We start from the raw sequence: 20643 nt of genomic DNA, 5'->3' as shown, positions 1-20643 counted from the left end.
GTGGCGCAGAAGCAGCGGAAGCAGCAGCAGCAGCCACAGCCAAAGGAGGCCCGGATCGAGACTTGGCGGACTGCCGCTCACGCTCGCGATCGATCAGGATCGCTTCGTCCGCATACACTATCCGGCTCACTCCGACGAGCCGCGCAATGAGGGTCTCGAGGAGCTCCAACGTCTCGGCCTGGCGCGCCGCGTCGCCCGAGAGCGCATCCTGCTCCGCGGCCGCCAACGCGGCCGCCTTCTGCCGCGACTAGGCTTCTAGCATGGCGAAGACGCCCGACGCGAGGACGACGGGCTCGCTCTCCGCGCTCCCCGTGAGGAAGAGCAGCGTGCGCAGCCGGGACGGCGTCAGGACGTGCAAGGTCGACGCCGGGGCCGCGCCCCCGAACCGCCACGGGTGGCGGTCCTCGCGGCCGTGCCGGGCCGCCAGCAGCAGCAGCTTGGCCTCGCGCACCTCGTTGGCGAAGGGCCGGAGCGGGCCGAGGCGCTCGAATAGCCACGGCTTCGCGTCCGCGCAGCGCTGGCTGCAGCCCCAGTAGACGCCTGGGGCCCGGGGGTCGGCGCCCGCGTCCAGCAGGCGCCGCAGGACCGCGGGCGCGACGTGGTCGCAGCCGGTCAGGTGGAGGGGCTGCAGCGTCTCCCAGTGCACGATGCTGGCCTCGTCGCCGGGGCAGCGGCGCGGGCCCGGGAAGGTGCGCTGGTCGGGGTCGGCGCCGTGGCGGAGCAGGAGGGCAACGATGGCCGGGCTCGGCGGGCTCGCGAAGCCGCAGCACCGTTTCGGGTCCGTCTGGCAGCCGTCTTCGTGGTCTCGCGTCGCCGCCTGGCACGCCACGGCCCAATGGATCGGGTACCAGACCTGGTCGTGGTACGACGCGGCCCAGCCGTCCCACTGGTTCGGGTTAGCCCCCTTGTCCTCCAGCAGGAACCGGACCATGGCGACGTGCCGGAACTGGACGGCGATGGCCAGCGGGCTCCCGGCGAGGCACGAGACGCGCGCCCTCTCATTCGAGAAGGACCACGGCGCCCGGGTCGCCATCGTTTGATCAAAGAACAGGTGGTCGACCGAGGCGCCCGCCTCTAGGCTCCGCTTGGCTAGGGCCAGGTTGCCGTTCCGGCAGGCCAACAGCAGGGCCCAGCAGTTGCCTTCTTGCACATCGCGTCTGTACAGCTCGTCTAGGAAGGAGGAAAGTCCTCGGCAAGCCAGGCCGAAATGGAGCAGATCGCTGACATTATTAATGTTTGTTCCGATTTCGAGCAGCAACTCGGCCGGCAGATACAACATTTTCCCCCTTGCAACCTCGTATGCTGGGATGGGTAAGAGAAGGGAAGAAGTTGTTGGATATAAGACATAAGGGTGTTGCCGGACTCATATATGAACATCCACAGTAAGCATGTGGGCAATTGACAGAGGCTGTGCCATAGAAGAATCCAATTATGCCTAGGCCCCAGTTTGTCTATTCGCGCCTGCCTACAGATCTTCGTGAGATGTTACGTATACTTTAAAATGGGTATCTGCCTATTCTGGCTTTTTGTATGTATGTTTATCAAGTATATATTTAGTTGACTGCCCGTTCTCTCCAGGCATCGGCATTCCTGCAACCCAAATGGCAACGACAGATCTAACAAAATGCTCCGGTAGACTCACTATCTATACCTCAAGGGATGCGACCTTGTTATTGAAATTTTAGTTACTCAGACCTAATATAGCCCCTAAATCCCCGCCTTGCACTCTGATTCTTCCAAGTACATACAGTATTCAAGTACTTATAGTGAAAGATGGATATATCTGTTTCATTTGGGAACGAAAGCTGCTGCGGCGGAGAATGTGACTTCCCCGATGGCCCGCTGCCGCCCAAGAACGTCCTACTCCGCGTACGGACGGACAGAACCCGACCCCTGAGCAACTCGGGCGGCAAAATCCGCTCCGCCATCAAGAAGCAGCCGCGGCCTGCATGAGAAAAACGCCTGCATCGGCAACCGTTTCCGCCATCGGGAACGGATAAGAGTTTGCACGGGGCTTCGCACCCCATTTTCGCCTGCGGTTCGGGCCTGAGCAGCGATTCTCGCGAACCTATCCCGTAAGTGACGGGCACCCTAAAATGGTTCGAGCTGGGAGTAACACGAGATGACAACTCCAGGGGCGGATCAGTTTTCTCGCACGATGGTCTCCACCTCGGCCACCCTTACTCCCGGACCTACCTCGAGGTGCTCTGTGTCGCTAGTTTGACGGCCGGGGCGGGGCGAACCGTTCGAGGTGGAGATCAAGAGTGCCCAATAGGTGCTGTAGGTCCCCGGCAAGAAGTCCCTGCTAGACATCCTGAACGAGGTAGGGTTTGAGATCGAGTCGTCCTGCCTCGTGGGCAATTGTAGGACCTGCATGGTCGACTATTGCAAAGGAAGCGAAGGAGGAGAATTGGTGCACCGGGGGTTCACGCTGAGCGATGAGCAGAAGGAAAATTTCTTGCTGAGTTGCGTCAGCCGAGCGAAAGGGGGGATCATCATCGGTCGTTAAAATGGATGAGGGGCCCCTGGGTTATACAATACTATAGGCACTTTGCATATGGAGTTTTGGGTGATGTTCCGGGACAGCATCTTTCTTAGCAATACATAGCCGACCATCCTCTTGGCATATACAACTGGACCAAGTATAACAAGCAGATCTTCAGGTCAATACAGTCATATGTATCTGATGACCATGTGAACTTACATGTCGAATTCACAAGAGCATATTAGTGGGTGCGCATCTACTAACCAAATGCGCCTACTAGTTAATCAAAATCAACGAGCCCTGGCGTTTCGGTTGAGACATGGCAAACTCTGGAAGGATTCGGGACGGGATACGTTCTGGTATTATTTCTAGCTCTGCTTGAAGTTCATACTATAACCCCCAGACTTCTCATCTTTATCCATTTTGAAGTTGTCGGTACTCAATCCGAAAGGCTTCAGGATACCATTTCCAAGCTACATCATATCACACCATGTTAGCGATCAACCCCATGTCATGAAAGCACTGTGAAGAACACCTACATCTTTGAGCTTCCCCCACATCTCGGCCATTTCCTTCTCCTGCGCAGCCTTGGATTTCGGTGGTAGGACTCGCAGCTGCGTCATGACGATCTTGCGATCGGCGGGACTCAGGTTCTCCATCGCGGACAAGACCTTGTAGTCCTCCTCGGCGCCCGACAGGTTCGCCCAGCCCCCTTGCTCGCTGCGCGCGCGCGCCCGGCGCATCAGGGCCTTGGCGCGGATCCGGGCGATGTCGTCTTTCCGTTTCCGTTGCGCCAGCTCGGTCTCGGTTTCTTCCTTCTCGGCAGGCGCGCTGTTCTGTGCACCGGAGCTAACGATCTCATCCTCTATGTCGTCATCCTCGGCTTTCTTCTTCTCGGCCTCAGCTAGTTCCTCAGTTGCTGCTTTGTCCAGACGGCCGAGGCCATCTAGGGCTTTGGTCGCGCTGGAGATGGCGTCTTTCCATTGTTCTAACTTGAGGTGACAGGCGGCGATGTTGGACTGGAGCACGGCGAGTTCGTAGTCGAGATAGTGGGGGCAAACGGAGGCGGCTTCTTCGTACTTGTTGATGGCGTTCTCGTATTTGGCCGAGGAAAAGAGGGCGTTTGCTTGGGTTTTCTTCTCGTTCGATTCGCTCAGTAACTCCTAGGCACAAGAAGTGGCATGTTAGTATATATAGAGCCCGATCCCTTCTAGTATAGGAGCTTCCGGGTAGGGTAGTTGTTTACATGCCGCTTCTTCCTCTGGCGCAAATCTCTCAGGGGCTGCTGCTACTTCATCCTCAGTGGAGGGAGCAGCAGTGCCGGTCGCAGCATTATTCACGGTGTCACTGCTTTGAGCCGATGCTTGGGCTTCGGAAGACATGTTGTGTGGGTTTGAACCAGAAATAACGGGGAGTGGAAGGCTTTGGACAGAAGAAGCTTGAAGAGCGACAAGCTATCGAGCGTTGGCACCGCTGACGAATCCCAACATTTTGGTTGACCTTAGGTTAATTCCGTACCTATATAGGCGTCTAGGCGTCCAGCCCAGCGCCCTGCAACAGCCAATCGACAGGGGTTTTTGGAGCTACCCCTCCATCGGACGAGGTACCGGGACGAAGGAGGGGCATCGACTTTTAATGCCCCGCCAATTGACTTTCTACAGACAGCCCACCGCGAAACATAGTGTGCCTTTCTACAGGCCGACATAAGCAGCATCTGTCTCCCTGAACCCATTCGGAACTCACATTCACTTGTCGGACGAAAGAGGACACAGTATAATCCTCGGGCTTCCGTAAACAATCTAACAATGGCGCCACGTACAGAGTAAGTTGCACTGCTGCACATGCACCGTTCCCCTTATCCTGCAAGTACCGCATCAAGAGAATGACTAACAAGCGCCTCCCTCTCTGTGTCTAGCTTCCCGCCGGTGCGAGCCTGTCTCTTCGACATGGACGGCCTGCTGCTCGACACCGAAGACCTCTACACGCTGTGCATCAACATCGTGCTCGAGAAATACGGCCGCCCGAGCCTGCCCTGGAGCATCAAGGCGAAGCTCCAGGGCCGCCCCTTCCCGCAGTCCAGCGCCATCTTCAGCCAGTGGGCGCAGCTGCCCGTCTCGGACGTCGAGTACCAGGCCGAGGTCTCCGCCCTGCAGCAGAAGCACTTCCCGACCACGCAGCCGCTCCCCGGTGTGGTGAAGCTGCTCGCCGACCTCGGGCGCACGCGGTACTGGGAAACGTCTGCGGCTGCATCCAAGGACGATAGCAAAGACAAGAAACGGGTACACATCGCGCTCGCGACCAGCAGCCACGCCAACAACTTCCGAATCAAGACAACGCACCTCACCGACCTCTTCTCCGTCTTCCCCCACGGAGCGCCGCGTCCTGGGCGACGACAAGCGCGTGGGGCCCGGCCGCGGCAAGCCCCTGCCCGACATTTACCACCTCGCGCTGTCGACGATCAACGCGGGCCTGGCGCCCGGGGAGCCGCCCATCAAGCCCGAGGAGTGCCTAGTGTTCGAGGACAGCGTGCCCGGGGTCGAGTCCGGGCGGCGCGCGGGCATGCGCGTCGTGTGGGTGCCGCACCCGATGCTGAAGCAGGAGTACGCGGGGCGCGAGGCCGAGGTGCTCGCGGGTCGCATGAACGAGGCCGCCGACGAGGGGAACCGGCACGGGGACGGGGGCAACGCTGATGCGGAAGTGGGTGAGCTCAATGACGGCTGGGCTGAGTACCTCGAGTCCTTGGTCGACTTCCCCTACGAGAAGTATGGCATGGCGATCCCGCCGCCCGAGGTCGAGTCGGAGCCCGAGATGCAGCAGGCTGCGAAAGAACCAATTGCTGCTGAGGAGAGTGCCAAGAGCTAGCCAGCTAGCCACCCACTAGCAGTCAAGAACAAACGATAGAGCGTGTATTTAAACTTAACAACAAGAGACACATAGAGAGAGCACTGCGATAGAAGTCAATATAGATATTAGAGAAGAATTTGATCAATACCGAGTTAATTGACAGTTCCATAGATTATTCATTCATTCAAAAAGGGAAATAACTTAATTAGACCACCATGTAATATGGCAATGGGGTGTGTCTATATGGAATCATACCAGGCCATGCTATATAGTAAATGCCTTCATGGATTACAACTCGTAACGAGTGATATTGAATACTCTTTATTGCAAGACTCCAATGATTTAAAAAAGTTGATCACCTTGGTCGGCTGGCTAGTGCATTAGCAGCCGAAGGACATGCATATCACGACCATATAGGGGTTGGTATAGCAGCATTTAAGATGTCCATTATAGATTGACATTAATGGCTATCTCAGTAAATATCCCATAGACTGATCTTGCCATCCTTGCTTCCAGCGGCGAGCCAGTGAGTTTCTTTGGCTTGCTTGATTCGTCGATCCTTGACCGTCACATCGACGAGTTTGGGAACGATCGCCTTGGTGGTAGTAGTAGGATTATCACTGTCAAGCTCACTAGCATCGCCCTTACTTTTCTTCTCATCGTCAGTCGACGGCAGCAGACTGTGGTCAAGGCTCGCAAAGGCGATGGCGTAACACCCGACCTGGTGCCACTTCAGCACCGCCAGCTCTTGCATCGTCTTGGTCGAGTAGACGCGGATCTTGGAGTCCCAGCCCGCCGTCGCGAAGATCTTGCCGTCCGAGCGCACCTTGAGGCTCTGCTGGCCCGAGTGTTTGGTGTTGACGACCTTGGTGGGCTGCGTCCTGATTTCAACGGGCTGCTTCTGGGGTATCGGCGCTTGTTTGGGTGCCGAGGCCAGCGCCGCGGATAGAAGCGACGTTGGTGGCTTGGCCGGTTTGTCAGGATCCCGCTTCGGCACGTGCGACTCCGGACGTGGAGGTGGCGCTGGTGTTGGCGTTTGGGGTGGTACCGAGTAAGTCGACAATGCCTGCTGAGGGATCAGGTGTTTCACCACGTTGGCATCGGCGCCTGAGGTGTAGAAGAATTCTTGGCTGGGCGCCACGTCGAGTGACAGAACCGGCTGCCCGTGGGCTTGCGACCGGTATGACACGTCCCAGGAGGAGCCGTACTCTGCGCTCTGCTGGGTGACCATGGCCAGGCCGTTCTCGTACCCGGTGACCAGGGTGAGAGAGCCACCCTTCGACCGGCATAGCACCAAGGACATGACCATGCCTGTTTTCTCGCCTTTCGGGCTCGAGACCACCGTATGCAGTCTCTTCTGGCTGGGGAAGTGGTAGATGTCGACCTGCCGAGGCGTTAGTACGGGTGGGTGTTTGGTATCAAAGGAACATGATCTTCACTTACAGATTCGGACGCTAACGTATTGGGTACGGCGATCAAAAGCTCGTCAGTCGTACCATCCGCACTGGCGGGACAGAAACCAAACGAGCAGAAGTTCATGGTGTTGACCGGAAGTATGTATAGAATCCATGGCTGGGGTCTAGGCGAGGGCGAGGGATCCAGCGGGAGCGTGGTGCTCAACGAGGCCTCGTCTTCCTCAGTGACTTTCCAGATGATCAACTGGTTATCTCTACCGTGCCTGGTGATAGAGTAAGTGCCTACATATTGACATTTACATGGACCAAGACTCACGTGATGATCTTGTCGGCACCCCATGAGGCGATGCCGAGGATGGCATTGGTGTGAGCTCGCCACACGGCTCGCGGGCGCACAATGGTCAAATCCCACAGCACGACATAGCCCTCCGCATCGCCGGACGCCAGGCGCTGGTTGTCCCTCACGAAGGTGGCAGCATGGACTTGGGCCTGGTGACCTCGCAGAACCGACTTGGGCTGCGGCAGCGGGAGCTGTGAAGCCATGGGATGGCTACTACTGAATGATGCTTTCGGAAACGAACGGCCGCTGGCAAGCAAGCAAGGCAACAAGTATCGTGGCTTTCACCTGGGATACATTGCTAGGCGCGTTTCACACGATTGGAAATCTATACTGGTCGGACCGACGATAAGTCGCGAACTCCAAATTTTCGGTGGTTCTGGTTTGTTGTATGCGTTGCTTGCCAATCGAAGTCGATTTAAACATTGGCAGGCGCCGTCAAAAGTTGCCAGATGAGATTTTGGCAGGAGCAGCCCACTAAATAACCTACTTTCTGTAGAGATCCAGGCTTATTCTTCTCCTTCCTTACTCTCGCCATTTTCATAGCATTCTGATGTCTTCAATAATATTGTTTTCTATGGATGATCTCATATGAGTGAACATCCCGTTTTGCCAATTTGCTTTCCACGTGTCAATCGATATATCCCCGCAGAAAGCCAATATCACGGAAGCTGAGCGCCATGCCCTATCGACTGCAAGATCGGCACACCACCACGGTTTTCTCTCCATCGTGGTGCGCTGTTACTCAAATCCCCATGCACATTGTCAGCTTTTGAACTTACCTGCGACCGAACTCTACAGAGCACACTGCGACCATCAATGACCTTCCCATTGGACGCCACAGGATTCTTTACATATGCGACGGCAACAGAGAGTCAGCAAAAGATCTGAGACGTGTCATACAAAGATGCCCGAAGTCTACTGCCGTGCCAGACTAGATCCGCACGGCTGCTGTGATGCATCAGACTACATATTGGCCATGCGGCCTGCGAGAATAGTGTCTCAGTGGCTACATGCAGACTTCGGATGTTCATCAATAGCTGCCCACGCAACCAATATTGGCTCTTGGGCTCATCCCATCTCAGCTGAAAATTGTCATCTCCCGCCGCCATCTCTTGTATCTGCGTGCGGGTGCGGCTACGTCAACTCCCATGACAATCAAATCAGACAGAAAGACCCGATGCTACCACTGAAAGATGCACCAGCAGCCTGCCGAAGTCTGTAGATCGCCGCTATATTGAGAGAGGCCATCTTTGGAACAGCTATTAGAAGAACATCCCCTGGTGATTTCACGACTGGAGAGTAGATATCTGTACTGCTGCTGCATACTACTTGTCTCACCACAGCATGTTTGTTCTTTCTCGTCCACGATTCGAATACATAATCAGGAGGTTCCCCACTACCCGACCTGGAGAAAAAAGTAACCCCTTGCATTCCCGTTAATCGATCTACAGGGCCTGAGATTTTAGCATTTAAGACCCCTGTTTCTGTGTTTGGAGGGTGAGCCTAAGCGAGGTCGGATTCTTCATCCGAGAAGGGCAACCCTTCTTCTATTCTTCCATCGCACCAGGGACCAGACCTGATGACAGTGACAACGTGCAAAGCTTCCAATCGATGCAACGATCTCCCATGTCTTACATAGGATCTGTGAGATGACTTCAGATGCAGTAGGTGGCTCTGTTGTCCGCATGACAAATTGGTCTGTCTACCCGTACACTCACAGGGTCCGCTAAATTTGGGTCAAGGCATCGGCTCACAGAGGTGCCGGTAGGGGATTCGCTTGATCCACCCATGTACTTCTCTCACAGCAAGGGGGGTTCTGGGGTTGACTTGACCTTGGCGGGCCAGTTTGTATGGCTTCTGGGGTAGTGAGGCTCTCATTCCCTAAGGATTAGCATCCTTCTCTCTCGAAACGAAACTTGTCGTGTTGGCTTTTAGCTGCAATTTCGTCATATCCGATGCAGTCTAATAGGATACCACCCACGACTCTCCGTTCGTTTACGCTTATGAGAACAACGCTACTGCACCCATGTTGTTTGCTGCATATCCCCGGGCGCCAATGCGTCCGAAGACGGGGATTTTTTCTGCTTCCATTCTAGGCTAGGGAATAGGTTGCGATGATCAATCACAATCACAAAGAGAGACTGCTCAGCTACTGAGGTTTCGAAGGTAACACAGCAGCTGAACAAATTCGAGTTGCTAATGGACGACAGTTGTATTTAAGGACTAAGAACTACCTGCACATCCATGGCAGCGTGGCATTCGGCAGTGAATAGCGGACAGCGGACAGTGGACACAGCAACACTCTCGGCGGATACTGCACGCGTAAGCGCAAGATGATCAAACAGGCGCATCGCTACCTTGCAATTTACATAGCTACAAACACAGCCCCCGAGGCCCAGAAATAGTGGCATGCAACGTACGGATTGCCAAGCAAGAATGAACTGCCTCCGGATACCGGCTCTGGTGTGGACAAAACCACACTATCGCACGGAACCGAGAGTCAAGATACGCAGTTCAGACCACGAACAGTTACAGATGATGACACTGGGGACCGAACCGGTATAGTCTGGTATGCGCAGTGTCTTTGACCAAAGACACACTATGCCCAAAGGCAAATAGACGCAGATGCACCTGCCAACTGACAAATATATCTTATTTATCTCATAGTTGAGACGGCTTCGCATATCAGTTGGGGTGAAAGGCACAGTAGGGCAGTCTTGGCAGGTACCGTTGAAACCGGCGATGGGCAGATGGGTGTTTGCGACTCTCGGCATCGCCAGGAGCAAGTCAAGCCGATGCACTTCTCTGACAAGAGCTATTCGACACGGACCGGGAGCGCCCCATTATTTAAATCCATTCAAGCATAACCAGGGCCGGGGTCTTCCTGTCGTTTCGAGGGTCAAGAGTCAAAAAAAACAGCCTTTGGAGGCCGCTGGTTGGCCGACAATCATTCAATTGATCTGCATTAACTTGGGGGTCGCCCGTCATGGGCCCCGGGGACGCAGCGAAGGAGGGGGACAATTTACACACAAAGTCTTGACGGGAAGCGCATGCCGCTATTGAATGCAGTTGACGGTTTTCTCGCTACAGGCTAGACAAGCTCATGGGGCCATACTGCATACCATATATCTTGAACGTTGACAGATCAGATCCAGGCCCTCCCGGTCTAGGCTTCGAAGCTTCTTCTTCGGCTGCCGTCTCATCCATCCCCAAAATACCATACTAACCAAAACATACACGGCACGGCACACGACTCCCCCGTACTCTGTCTCTCTCCATACCTTACCTAACACGCATATGTCGGACTGATATACCACAAGTGACGACAGTTTGATTGGCCACTTGCAGGTGTCCCTTGCTGCATGGGCGTCAGACGACTGACTACATCACTCGTTTGACCAAGAAGCTCTCGAGGCTTGTCCATCTTCTTGTATCGGAGCTAATACTCGACGATTCGCCATTGTAGCCGGCGCTAGGCACGAAGCTATCCCTTTTCTTTCTCACTACCGCTCTCATCACATGCAGAGTCTATCGTCATCGCAGGAGGAAAAGCAAAGATTTCATTTCTTGGGCCCAGAACTAGCAAATTTCTTTCAGCTGCACCTATCTATACTTGGACGAACCCGACCATACCAACCGATCATACAGGTACATTCGGTTTGCAATTCCCTCCTTCTGCTTCCCACGCCAGACCAAGACCGGCCATTGGTAGCTGGTCAGCTAGCTCCTCCCGTCTTCCGGCACACTGGGGCCAGCCTGTGGTACCACACCTAGTACGACAAGTACTTATGCGGGCGCTCACCTGCTTGATCGATCGGGAAGACGAATGAGAGAGCATCCATCGGAATTAATAACGACATACATTACTACATACAGCAGAAAGAACTAAGCACCGAAGTCAGTCCACTTGGCCTTGCGCCTACCCATCTCCTTCTGCTGCCAGTTTCCGTCGGGGAGGACGGACGGCGCACTACAGCCCTTGTTTGACACGCTTGTGCCAATCAACCGACGGTTCACCTGTACGAAGTCCAAGACATTGGAGTGTATCCCCAAGTTCTGGCCTGTTCAAAGAACCAGCAGCAGCAGCAGCAGCTCAAAGGAAAAGCAAAAGCGAGAGAAGAAAAGAAGGAACAGTGGAAAACGTGTGAAGCGGTCCGCCAACAGAGACATAGTACATCCTACTAGGCCCCCCACACTCGATCTACTACTACTACTACTACTCACTTGTACTCGACTCCACGCCTTCTTGGGTTTCTTCGACAATTCTTGCCCTTTTTTTTATCTCATCACTTTCCGCTTCTAGCAAACTATTCTACGATCTTCACTTTTAATCGAATCAACCGAGTTGTGGCTCATCTTTATCCCAACGGTCCCAGCAATCAGGATACCCGTTACCGTCTGCAGCCTCGACCTAGTTTCGGGAACGACAAACGGTCTACCGCCACACCAGCAGCAACAGTAACCGAAGTATTGACTGGACTAACAAGCAATAATCCTGTTCTGCTTGTTAGCTGGGACCGAAAGCTGCTCATCCCAGTCCAGTCCTTTCTTCGGGACCAACCAGCCTGTCTCTTCGGAGGCACCGCTCGCGGCCCTGGCTACCTACAACACCGCGCCGAACGTTGTCCACCCGGGCTTCGGACTCGGCGCCCCTGCACCACATGGTGCGCATTATGCTGAGCATCCCTCTCCGCCTTATACCGTTCGGAACGGCTATGCTGCAGCAAACGACGGCCAATTCGAGATACCGCCCCCTAAGCGGCAACGGCTGTCCGTGTCGGGCCCAAGCAAACTAGGCCCGCCCAGAAACAACCTCAACACCAGCCCTGGGAAGACGGCGAAGGTAGCACCGCCGGGAAGTGGCATGACGGTTTCGGAGGCAGTGCCGGCCAAGAGCAGGCGAGTAAGGACAGGGTAAGAAACAATTTTCTGTTTTCATTACATTTCCCCCCTGAATCACTGTATCCCGCTTCCAATCACCTATCACTTGGAGACGACGACCATATGCTGACAGCTGCAACCTGTTGAGAACGAGGCAACGGGGTAGGCTCACGCACCCCTTGAGCCCCACATGCCTCGTTCGGCAGGTTTACCACAAACAGATGTCTCACTTGTAGAGAACGTCATTTGAAGTGCGATGAAGCAACGCCTGATTGCTTGAACTGTAGGAAGAGCAACCGGGAATGCAAGCGTGGTGTACGACTAAACTTTATCGATCTCACCTGCAAGGAGCCGCCCATCCTTCTTCCGCCCACAGACGAGTGGTCAGGTATGTTGCCTAGCCAAATCCCTTTTGTCTCTTGGTTTCGAACCTCGTCTTATACTTGCTCTCTACAGTACAATTCCAGGATGAGTCGCGACAAATCGCCTCGGAGTACCGAGGCGGGCTGGGCAGGTATGCCAAATTGGAACAGCAAGTGATTACGCCACCGCATGAACCTGATCGGGTTCCAGACCTCAGGCGGCAGTCATTCAATATTGCCCGCTTGGAGCAACATCAAGGGCCCTCTATAGACCGGAGATACTCCACTACTAATCTGGCTTCATTACAGCAGTCAACACATTATAGAGAGAAGGCGCACTCGCAATCCGATGCGTGGTCGGATGGATACCAATCGAGAAGAAATAGCGACGCCTCTTTCCTAGCTTTTCCCAATCCTTCTACCAATAGGGGTTATGAAAGTCTGTTGCTGTCAGACCCATTTGCTGCTGGCAAAGAGGAAATTCATCGCAGCCAATCCCGGCACACGTTCAGAGGCAGCGATGCGTCGACCGCTGCATCAATACCCGGCATGACCGTTGGCAACCCTCCCCAATCTTTCCGCGGTCACGGGCCGGGACAAGATCCCATCGGCCCCCCTGACACGGGTATGATGACGCCGACAAGCGACAAGGCCGGGGAGCGCGAGTACCTTAACTCGCCCGAGGAGCTGCACTTCATGCAGGTCTTCGTCGAGGAGGTGGGCGTCTGGATGGACAGCCTGGACGAGAAGAAGCACTTCTCGCGGCTGGTGCCGTACCACGCCCTCAAGTGCCCGATGCTGCTCAACGCCCTGCTCGCCTGTGGCGTCAAGCAGCTGACGGTAACGCAGCAGTTCAACGACGACAAGGCGCTGTTCTACTACGACACGGCGACGACGCAGCTGCTCCGCAGCCTGCAGAACCCTGAGCGCAACACAGCCGAGTGCGCCACCACGGCCGTCGTCCTCAACGTCTACGAGATCATGAGCGAGAAGCCGACACAACGCATGAGCCACATCGCTGGCGCGCGCGCGCTCATCCGTGAGTGCGGGTGGAACGCCAAGAGCACGGGCCTGGGGGCGGCGTGCTTCTGGCTCAACGTCGGCATGGAGCTGCTGAGCTGCCTCGCCTTCAACTGGCAGACGGCCTGGGAGCCGGACCAGTGGGGCGTCGACATGGACTTCTTCGAATCGACCAACCCCAACAGCAACAAGAGGAACAACAGCATCAGCAAGGACGAGGGCATCGGGCACGGCACCGAGGAGACGTGGGTCCACCGCATGTTTTTCATCGTGGCCAAGATCTGCAACTTCCGCGCCAACATCCCCAAGTTCGAGAAGGCCAGCCCCCACGACGAGCAGATGCGCCTCCAGGAGCGCTACGCCGAGTGGCAGCGCCTCAAGGGCATGTGCGACACCTGGAACGACGCCTGCCCGCGGCCCATGCACCCCTTTGGGTACTTGTACCCTTCACAGTCGCGGGGAGGCAGCGGCGGGAGACCTACGTCGTTGTTTCCCAATGTCTGGTATGTAACTGGTCATCACTTCTTCCTTCAATATTTCTCCTGACTGCCACCCCACCCCCTTTTCGCGAAAAGGGGTACGGAATCCATGTATGTCTAGACATAAAAAGGCTAACACACTCACTCACTCTAGGCTCATCAAGCGCGCCGCCATCGTCGGCCGCCTCTTCTACCACACGGCCCAGTGCCTGCTGGCGCAGATCAACCCGATCCTTCCCAAGGACAGCGACGAGGCGCGCGCGGTGCAGCAGCACCACGCACACCAGGTGTGCGGCATCGTGGCGCACACGCGGGACCGGGGCGTGGCCTCGGTGTCGATCCGGTCCCTGGCGATCGTGGCCGAGGTCCTGACGGACCGCGCCGAGCAGCGCGAGTGCGTCGACATCCTCGAGAACATCGACAAGGCCACGGGCTGGAAGCTGGCCGCCGTCGTCAAGAACCTCAAGCGCGTTTGGGGCTGGGAGAAGCAGAATAGCATCTCGGGGCTTGCGGCGCAGTTCCTGCCGGCGCCGAATCCTAGTAATAACAACAATACACCGTCTACTTCTACTACTACGGCGCCGAGTAGTCATACCATGAGCGCGGCGCCGTCGCCTTCGGACCGTTCTACTCGCTGCTGCGGCGGCGGCGGCAGCAAATAACAACAGCTCAACACAGGCGGACCGCGCTAACTCGATCTCGGGAGCATCCACGAACGCGGGCCAGATGATGCCCGGTCTCGCCCAGGCACAGGCCCACGGCCCCGCGCACGCCCAGGGCCAACCGCCGCCGGTCGCGGCGCCGCGCCCCGTCCGGTTGAGCGTCAACCCGCTCAGCTTTGCCGACTTCAGCCTGCCGAACCATCCGTACCAGAACTGGTACGAGCCGCCCAGCCGGTCGAGTTCGTATAAGTCGTCTCAGGGGCTATTGTGAGCTTCTCGGGGTTTTGATCAGCGTCCACTCACCCCCACTCACCCCCACACCCCTCCCTCTTTTTCCTTTTCAATGTAAAGACCCTCACCTACTTGAGGGTTGATCTTTTGGTGGCCAATTCCTCTATCTCTCTTATCCTGGGCGGTTTGATTGATTAGGCTTGGGGATTATTATGTATTTTATCTAGTGTGTATGTGTGAGGGGGATGGTGTGGGTGTGTGGGCGTATATATGTGACTGCTTTGAAGATGGGGATCAACTCTCTCGAGTATGTTGCTTCATGATTTTATGTGTATTATGTTAAAGGGGCACGGAAAGCTACCAGGCATTGGGAAGGTGTCTAGATACCATGGGTTGGTTGCATTCCAGTTACACTATTACTGGTGGGCGAATATTCAGCGTGCTCCTATCAGGTGTATGGTAGCGCAATGGCGGCATATTCATTAGAGCATATATATTAAGCATAAATAATCAAATCTTTTCAGTTGAACCACGCACATTATACGACCCAGTCGCCTTCCAGGTTCAAGTCCATTGCAGTATTTGGTACATCTAGGAACAGCGTTGAAAAGGTCACGAATCCTTTTACGAAACATCCATTGACACGTTTCTTATTGTTGAGCCGATCAGGACCTTTGTAGGCTTAGCACACCGCTTCATCTGCCGCTGCCCATGGCGTGCATGGCACGGCCACTTTACAGCCTGATGAGTTCATAGAATTTCATGAAAATTCTCGACGTTGTTGTGTGAAACTGATCGATTAAATACCAGGTGCCATTCGCCATCCCTACCAGCTTGGAGAATGTTTCGTTTCCACATCTTTCTCTTTCGTCGCTAGCTAATCCTATAAGTCGTTATGTGCTATGGGGTGGCTGCACTGTACGACGCATGCCGGTGCCTCTATTACCAAAATCCGGTAGCTCGTTGCGCCGGATACGGCAGACCTAGCCACCCTCCTATAACGATAGAAACCATTATAGTTGGCTACTTCTGTGCTAATCATAGCCCAACAGCAGACCTGACTGTGGGCTTCCTTTCATCTTGGCTAGGGAGAGCTACTCCTTTACACTGATCGTATTGCTGCTTAGGAATGGAACAGTTGGATGAACACAGTTGGCAGGTCTACGACTCTCTACCGCTAACGCAGGACGAGTTCCGCCTGCTCAAGCTGTACCCCGCCTCTACCCGACAAGCGCCCATTCTCATCGACTTGTTCAAGAGCGAGTACGGTTCTCCGGAAGTGCCTAGGTATGATGCTATTTCGTATCGATGGGATGATCCCAATGACCGGCGGTCCTTGACGGCTAATGGCCGACGAATTTCGGTCACTTGCAGCCTGCATACTGCTCTCACATATATGAGATGGATCCTTGACTAGGATTCTTTGGATTGACGGATTGTGCATAAATCAATACAATACTGCCGAGAGAGGTCAACAAGGTTCTCAAAATGAGATCCATTTATTCGGGAGCTCAAACTGTTCGCATCTTTATTGGCGAGGCAGAAGACGGCGATAACATGGCTTGCGCAATGGATCTCTTGTCAAGCCTTGATACGGGGAACAGTCGCTCATGCTTTGTTGAGAGAGCCAAATTAGATCAAGACGGCAGCCACGGACTGATCAACCTGCTTCGGCGACCTTACTGGCAGCGAATGTGGATGTTCCAGGAGATTGTGCTATCGAGAAGCGCTGTTGTGCATTGCGGTCCATATAAGATCTCATGGGAGAACTTGAAGGAATTGGACAAGATTTCGGGGGATCCCACAATATGGTTCGAAGCCCAGGTCAGTTGTGACTGGAATTTGGAACTTCGGAGGGTCTCTTCGATATTGCCCACTTCTTTATCAGCAAAGCAGAGGCTCAGGATTTCAGAAACATCCTGGAACCTACCCCAACGCCTGCAATGAATAGATCCACGAGACAAGCTATTTGCACTGATTGGAGTTTGCAAAGGTATCCCTACTCATGCGGACTACTCACGACCTATTCGAGACATCTACACCGATTTCCCACGCCGACTTCTCGAGATTAAGGATGATATATCTCCCTTGCTCACTGCTGGTCGGTGGAATCTAGAGAATGGACCTCAGCTGAATCTGCCTTCCCGGGTTTCTGACTATCGTGGAACCCACGGCGTGGACATACGATACATGGCTGCCAGCCACATCCGAGACTTCAATGCTTCGTTAAACACGAGACCTAGCATTGCTTTTCCATCAGAGTCCGAGTTGGACAGCCCCAACGAGCAGCCAGAAGAAATAATGGGACAGCAATACATGCTGGCGACTCGTGGACTTTTAACTGACACAGTCAGCACAATAACAACGCCGAAGAAAGTCCAAGACAGCCCACAGAGCCTCTTGAGATTGACTGAGCCTAAAGAATTCGGCCTCGCCCTTCCGGCGAAGAAGACCATGCTCAAATCCTATTCCGCACCATGATATTTGACGATGACACATTGCATACGCCCGGGTTGGTCATGTCGGGGTATAGCTCCGGCAGTGAGCGTTACATTCGACTGGCCCTGGGCTTTGCGCACTGCCTAAGGCTGGATGGCTCTCCGGAAAAGTTTGAAACAAGCTTCCTGGATTCGTTCATAGGACGGGAAATTGATAATAGGACGGGAAATTGATAATAGGACGGGAAATTGATAATAGGACGCTCCGCGAGCACTATGAGCACTTGTTGGAAACCGACCCCGGGGAACTGGAGTGGCGTTACAAGGAGTTTCTGATCCGGAGCAAGGAAACCAGCGACCAGGCGTCATCCACTTTCTTTGTCACTAAGAACAATCGGATTGGCAAGGGCACTCATGACTTGCATTCCGGCGACTGCGTGTCCGTCATCTACGGCTGCCGTATCCCAATGGTTTTGCGTCCTTCGGGTGAGCATTTCCAGCTCGTGGGGCCTTGCTATTTCCACGGCGCCATGTTTGGTGAGGTTATCGAACGGTTATCACATCTTGCAAATTCGGAGCTAAAAGAAGGTGAAATTGTTCTTATCTGATGCTTTGCATTTTCGATATAATGGTTATCAAAAGCCACGCCGTATTATCTGATAGTTTTCACCATTACCAAACATCAATTCCCAGGTTGTTTCATAGCTTCATTTGTGGATAGCACACCGCATACTTAATACAAGGGTAATATATACATACATAGGCACATCCCCTCCCCACTTCAACTGCAACAGAGGCACGCACTTCTTGGTAGGTTGGACTGATCTCCTCAAGACTCACAACTGCGCCCTCCCCTCCAACCGCCTCCGCCGCCTCTCCTCCCTTACCGCCTTCTTCACCATCGCCGCCTCCTCCTCCGAGAGCCTAGAGTCCCGCTTGGCGCCATCCGGCCCCGTCGTGGCCTCGTCGAAGAGCCGCCGCCCCAGCAGGTCCGAGAGCCGCAGCACGCGCGTGCTGACCGTGGCCCCGTCGCGCCGGTTCTTGCCCTCGCGCCGGCTCGACGCGATCTTCTCGGTGAACTCCCAGAGGCGGCCCGTTGGCAATAAATACCCCGTGGTGGGGTCGCGCGCCGGCATCCAATCGTGCGAGATGCGCAGGCGCGGGGGGTTCGTCTTGGCGTCTTTCGATTTCACCACGTACAGGATGCCTTCCTCCTCGAACCGGCTGTACGCGTTCTTGAGCGTCTCCTTGTTGACGGCTTCGAAGTAGGAGAGGTCGCCTTGGTGGTAGAGGGTCTTGCCGAACTGGGAGGAGAGGATAATTGTCAGCCAACAACAAAATACTGATGAGAGAGATATAGAGAGAGAGAGAGGGAGGACCTGATCTAATACTTACCAACTGAGCGCTGTTCTGGGCTTTCGCGAGCTCGATCCAGACATCCTCCTTCTGATCCAGCGGCGGCGTCAGGCCGATCAGCGAGGTCGCCGCCAGCCAGCTCGCCTCGATAAAAGGCCAGATGAGGAAGCAGTAGAAGTCGTAGTTCTCGCGGCCCGCCGTCCGCTCCTCGTCCGAGAGGCCGACCGTGACGATCCTGCCCTCCGGGTCGCGCGCCAGGTGGATAATACGGTCGTGCTCGAGCCCCACGAGCGTCTTCTCGAGGTTGGCGGCCAGGCCGTCGGCCGGGAAAATGAACTCGCCGCGGAACAGCGACGACAGGAACAGGACCTGGCCGCGCAGGTCGTCGTAGCCGATGTCCTGCACCGCGGGCCCGCCGCCGCGCTTGACGCGCGTGTACATGGCGGTGCTGACGAGGGCCTCGGAAATGAAGAGGTGGATCGTCATGTTGCGGTAGAAGGACAGCTGAAACCGGTCGACGGCGTAGTAGGTCGGCTCCGCGAGGCCCGACACGACGCCGACCAGGTCCTTGCCCAGCACGTCGAGGCCGCGCTCGACCACGTCCGAGAGCGGCGCGTTGCCGAAGTGGGCGACGCGGCCGCCCTTGGCCCGCACGCGGTTCGAGAGCCACTCGACGCGGCGCATGAGCTCGGCCTTGCCGACGCCGCGGCCGCGCAGCGTGAGAAGGACGGTGCCGATGAGGGCCGTCGGCATCACGACCGAGACGTCGTTGATCTCGGACAGGACCTTGTAGCCCATGGTGCGCAGCAGCTTCTGCTTGATGCGGACGGTCTCGGGCGTCCGGGCCGAGAGGTCGCGCGGGATGCCGCCGCCGAACTTCTTGAGCTGGTCGTCGATGTAGCCGCGCAGGCTCCAGGGCTCGTGGAAGCGCACGTCGACGCGGCCGAGCTTGAGCGACAGGACCGAGGAGCCGCCGCTGAGGAAGTCGGCCAGGTTCTCCTTCTTCTTGGGCACGCCCAGCAGCTCGGTGACGTAGCCCTCGGTCTCGATGACCTTGTCGTACTGCGTGCTGACGGGGCAGATGATGGCGTCCTCGACGCGGCCCGACAGCAGGCTGTCGAGGATGAAGCTGAGGATGCCGAACTTGGGCGAGAGCAGCTTGCCCGTGCGCGAGCGCCCGCCTTCGATGAAGCACTCGAAGTTGTACCCGTTCTGCAGCAGCGTGTCGATGTAGGCCTGCACCAGGGTCGTGTACATCGAGTCGTTCCCGAAGGAGCGCCGGATCCACATGGCACCGGCGTGCTGCAGGAAGGCGCCCACGACGGGGAAGTTTAGGTTGTCGCCGGCCACGACGACAGGCAGGGCGAGGCCGAGACGATAGCAGATTAGTTGCATAGAGACGTAATCCACGTGGGATCTATGAGAAGGGAGGAAAATAATGGACTGCTTTTTCCGTTCGGCCTCCTCTGCGACTTTCCGTAGCCTTAATACCTCTTCACTTGAGACATGGATGCCTATATTATAATAGAAGCCGTATCAGCATACTGCCCAGGTCATGCATATAGTCAAGGCCAGTCACACACGCACGTACCTTGATGGTACGCTCTCGTCAGAAGCTGTGTTACCAAGTAGTATGCCCCCCCTGATGAACGTCTTGCTCTCAAACTTGCAGATCATGTCGTTGGTCAGCTTGTCGGCGACCTCCTGGAGCCCCTGGTGGATGACGGTGCGGCGGTGGGCTTTCTTGACGGCGAAGTCCGGGTCGTCCTTCCGGAGCCAGCCATCCTTCTCTTCGACCTCGAGGCGCAGGTCGGCCAGCTGGCGGATGCGGTCCTGCAGCAGGGGCGCCGACACGACGGCGTTCTTCATCTGCTCCGAGAAGCCCGAGTAGAAGATGGGCTGGCCGATGACCTTGTCGTAGGCCCGCCACCCCGTGCCCGACACGTATAGGGACACCTCGCGCAGGAACTGTAGAGGCTCGGACCGGAACCGGGCCATGTGGTGCATCAGAGCCTCCTCCTTTCTTGCTGCGCAGGCTCGACATAGCTTCGCGGTTGTAGAGTGATTTGGTCGCCGAGTATTTGCAGATCAGGCGCCGAATCGCGCGTAGGGTCGTCTTCTTGTGCCATG

General features: G+C 55.6%; 10 protein-coding genes across 10 annotated transcripts; 6 read left to right on the top strand and 4 right to left on the bottom strand.

Moving 5' to 3' along the window:
- Positions 1-247: 247 nt before the first annotated feature.
- PG994_013543 (uncharacterized protein) lies at positions 248-1279 on the bottom strand (the record flags this gene model as incomplete). The annotated part of the gene is made up of 1 exon (XM_066864952.1): positions 248-1279. The coding sequence occupies one exon, from the start codon at positions 1277-1279 to the stop codon at positions 248-250; it is 1032 nt and encodes a 343-aa protein (XP_066709913.1).
- A 494-nt stretch (positions 1280-1773) lies between these two features.
- On the top strand, positions 1774-1953 carry PG994_013542 (uncharacterized protein; the record flags this gene model as incomplete). The annotated part of the gene is made up of 1 exon (XM_066864951.1): positions 1774-1953. One exon carries the CDS (start codon positions 1774-1776, stop codon positions 1951-1953), a length of 180 nt encoding a protein of 59 aa, XP_066709912.1.
- A 900-nt stretch (positions 1954-2853) lies between these two features.
- Positions 2854-3867, bottom strand: PG994_013541 (uncharacterized protein; the record flags this gene model as incomplete). The annotated part of the gene is made up of 3 exons (XM_066864950.1): positions 2854-2958; positions 3025-3611; positions 3732-3867. The coding sequence occupies 3 exons, from the start codon at positions 3865-3867 to the stop codon at positions 2854-2856; spliced, it is 828 nt and encodes a 275-aa protein (XP_066709911.1).
- Positions 3868-4290: 423 nt separating this feature from the next.
- On the top strand, positions 4291-5347 carry PG994_013540 (uncharacterized protein; the record flags this gene model as incomplete). The annotated part of the gene is given in 3 exon segments (XM_066864949.1): positions 4291-4307; positions 4401-4842; positions 4859-5347. The coding sequence occupies 3 exon segments, from the start codon at positions 4291-4293 to the stop codon at positions 5345-5347; spliced, it is 948 nt and encodes a 315-aa protein (XP_066709910.1).
- Positions 5348-5801: 454 nt separating this feature from the next.
- Positions 5802-7287, bottom strand: PG994_013539 (uncharacterized protein; the record flags this gene model as incomplete). Its single annotated transcript, XM_066864948.1, has 3 exons — positions 5802-6713; positions 6773-7007; positions 7061-7287. The coding sequence occupies 3 exons, from the start codon at positions 7285-7287 to the stop codon at positions 5802-5804; spliced, it is 1374 nt and encodes a 457-aa protein (XP_066709909.1).
- Positions 7288-11627: 4340 nt separating this feature from the next.
- PG994_013538 (uncharacterized protein) lies at positions 11628-14488 on the top strand (the record flags this gene model as incomplete). The annotated part of the gene is made up of 4 exons (XM_066864947.1): positions 11628-11998; positions 12172-12353; positions 12422-13850; positions 13981-14488. Coding segments are annotated over 4 exons (2490 nt in total), but the record flags the coding sequence as incomplete, so codon positions are not given.
- A 64-nt stretch (positions 14489-14552) lies between these two features.
- PG994_013537 (uncharacterized protein) lies at positions 14553-14759 on the top strand (the record flags this gene model as incomplete). Its single annotated transcript, XM_066864946.1, has 1 exon — positions 14553-14759. The coding sequence occupies one exon, from the start codon at positions 14553-14555 to the stop codon at positions 14757-14759; it is 207 nt and encodes a 68-aa protein (XP_066709907.1).
- Positions 14760-15614: 855 nt separating this feature from the next.
- On the top strand, positions 15615-16136 carry PG994_013536 (uncharacterized protein; the record flags this gene model as incomplete). Its single annotated transcript, XM_066864945.1, has 2 exons — positions 15615-15782; positions 15858-16136. 2 exons carry the CDS (start codon positions 15615-15617, stop codon positions 16134-16136), a joined length of 447 nt encoding a protein of 148 aa, XP_066709906.1.
- Positions 16137-16207: 71 nt separating this feature from the next.
- On the top strand, positions 16208-17200 carry PG994_013535 (heterokaryon incompatibility protein; the record flags this gene model as incomplete). The annotated part of the gene is made up of 2 exons (XM_066864944.1): positions 16208-16543; positions 16685-17200. 2 exons carry the CDS (start codon positions 16208-16210, stop codon positions 17198-17200), a joined length of 852 nt encoding a protein of 283 aa, XP_066709905.1.
- Positions 17201-17993: 793 nt separating this feature from the next.
- On the bottom strand, positions 17994-20511 carry PG994_013534 (glycerol-3-phosphate acyltransferase; the record flags this gene model as incomplete). The annotated part of the gene is made up of 3 exons (XM_066864943.1): positions 17994-18461; positions 18553-20027; positions 20097-20511. The coding sequence occupies 3 exons, from the start codon at positions 20509-20511 to the stop codon at positions 17994-17996; spliced, it is 2358 nt and encodes a 785-aa protein (XP_066709904.1).
- Between the last annotated feature and the right edge of the window lie 132 nt (positions 20512-20643).

Source organism: Apiospora phragmitis, assembly GCF_038363925.1.
Source record: "Apiospora phragmitis strain CBS 135458 chromosome Unknown utg000011l:1.0-3236445.0:1.0-3240683.0, whole genome shotgun sequence".
NCBI lineage: Eukaryota > Fungi > Ascomycota > Sordariomycetes > Amphisphaeriales > Apiosporaceae > Apiospora > Apiospora phragmitis.
This window is presented reverse-complemented; position numbering and strand designations above follow the sequence as displayed.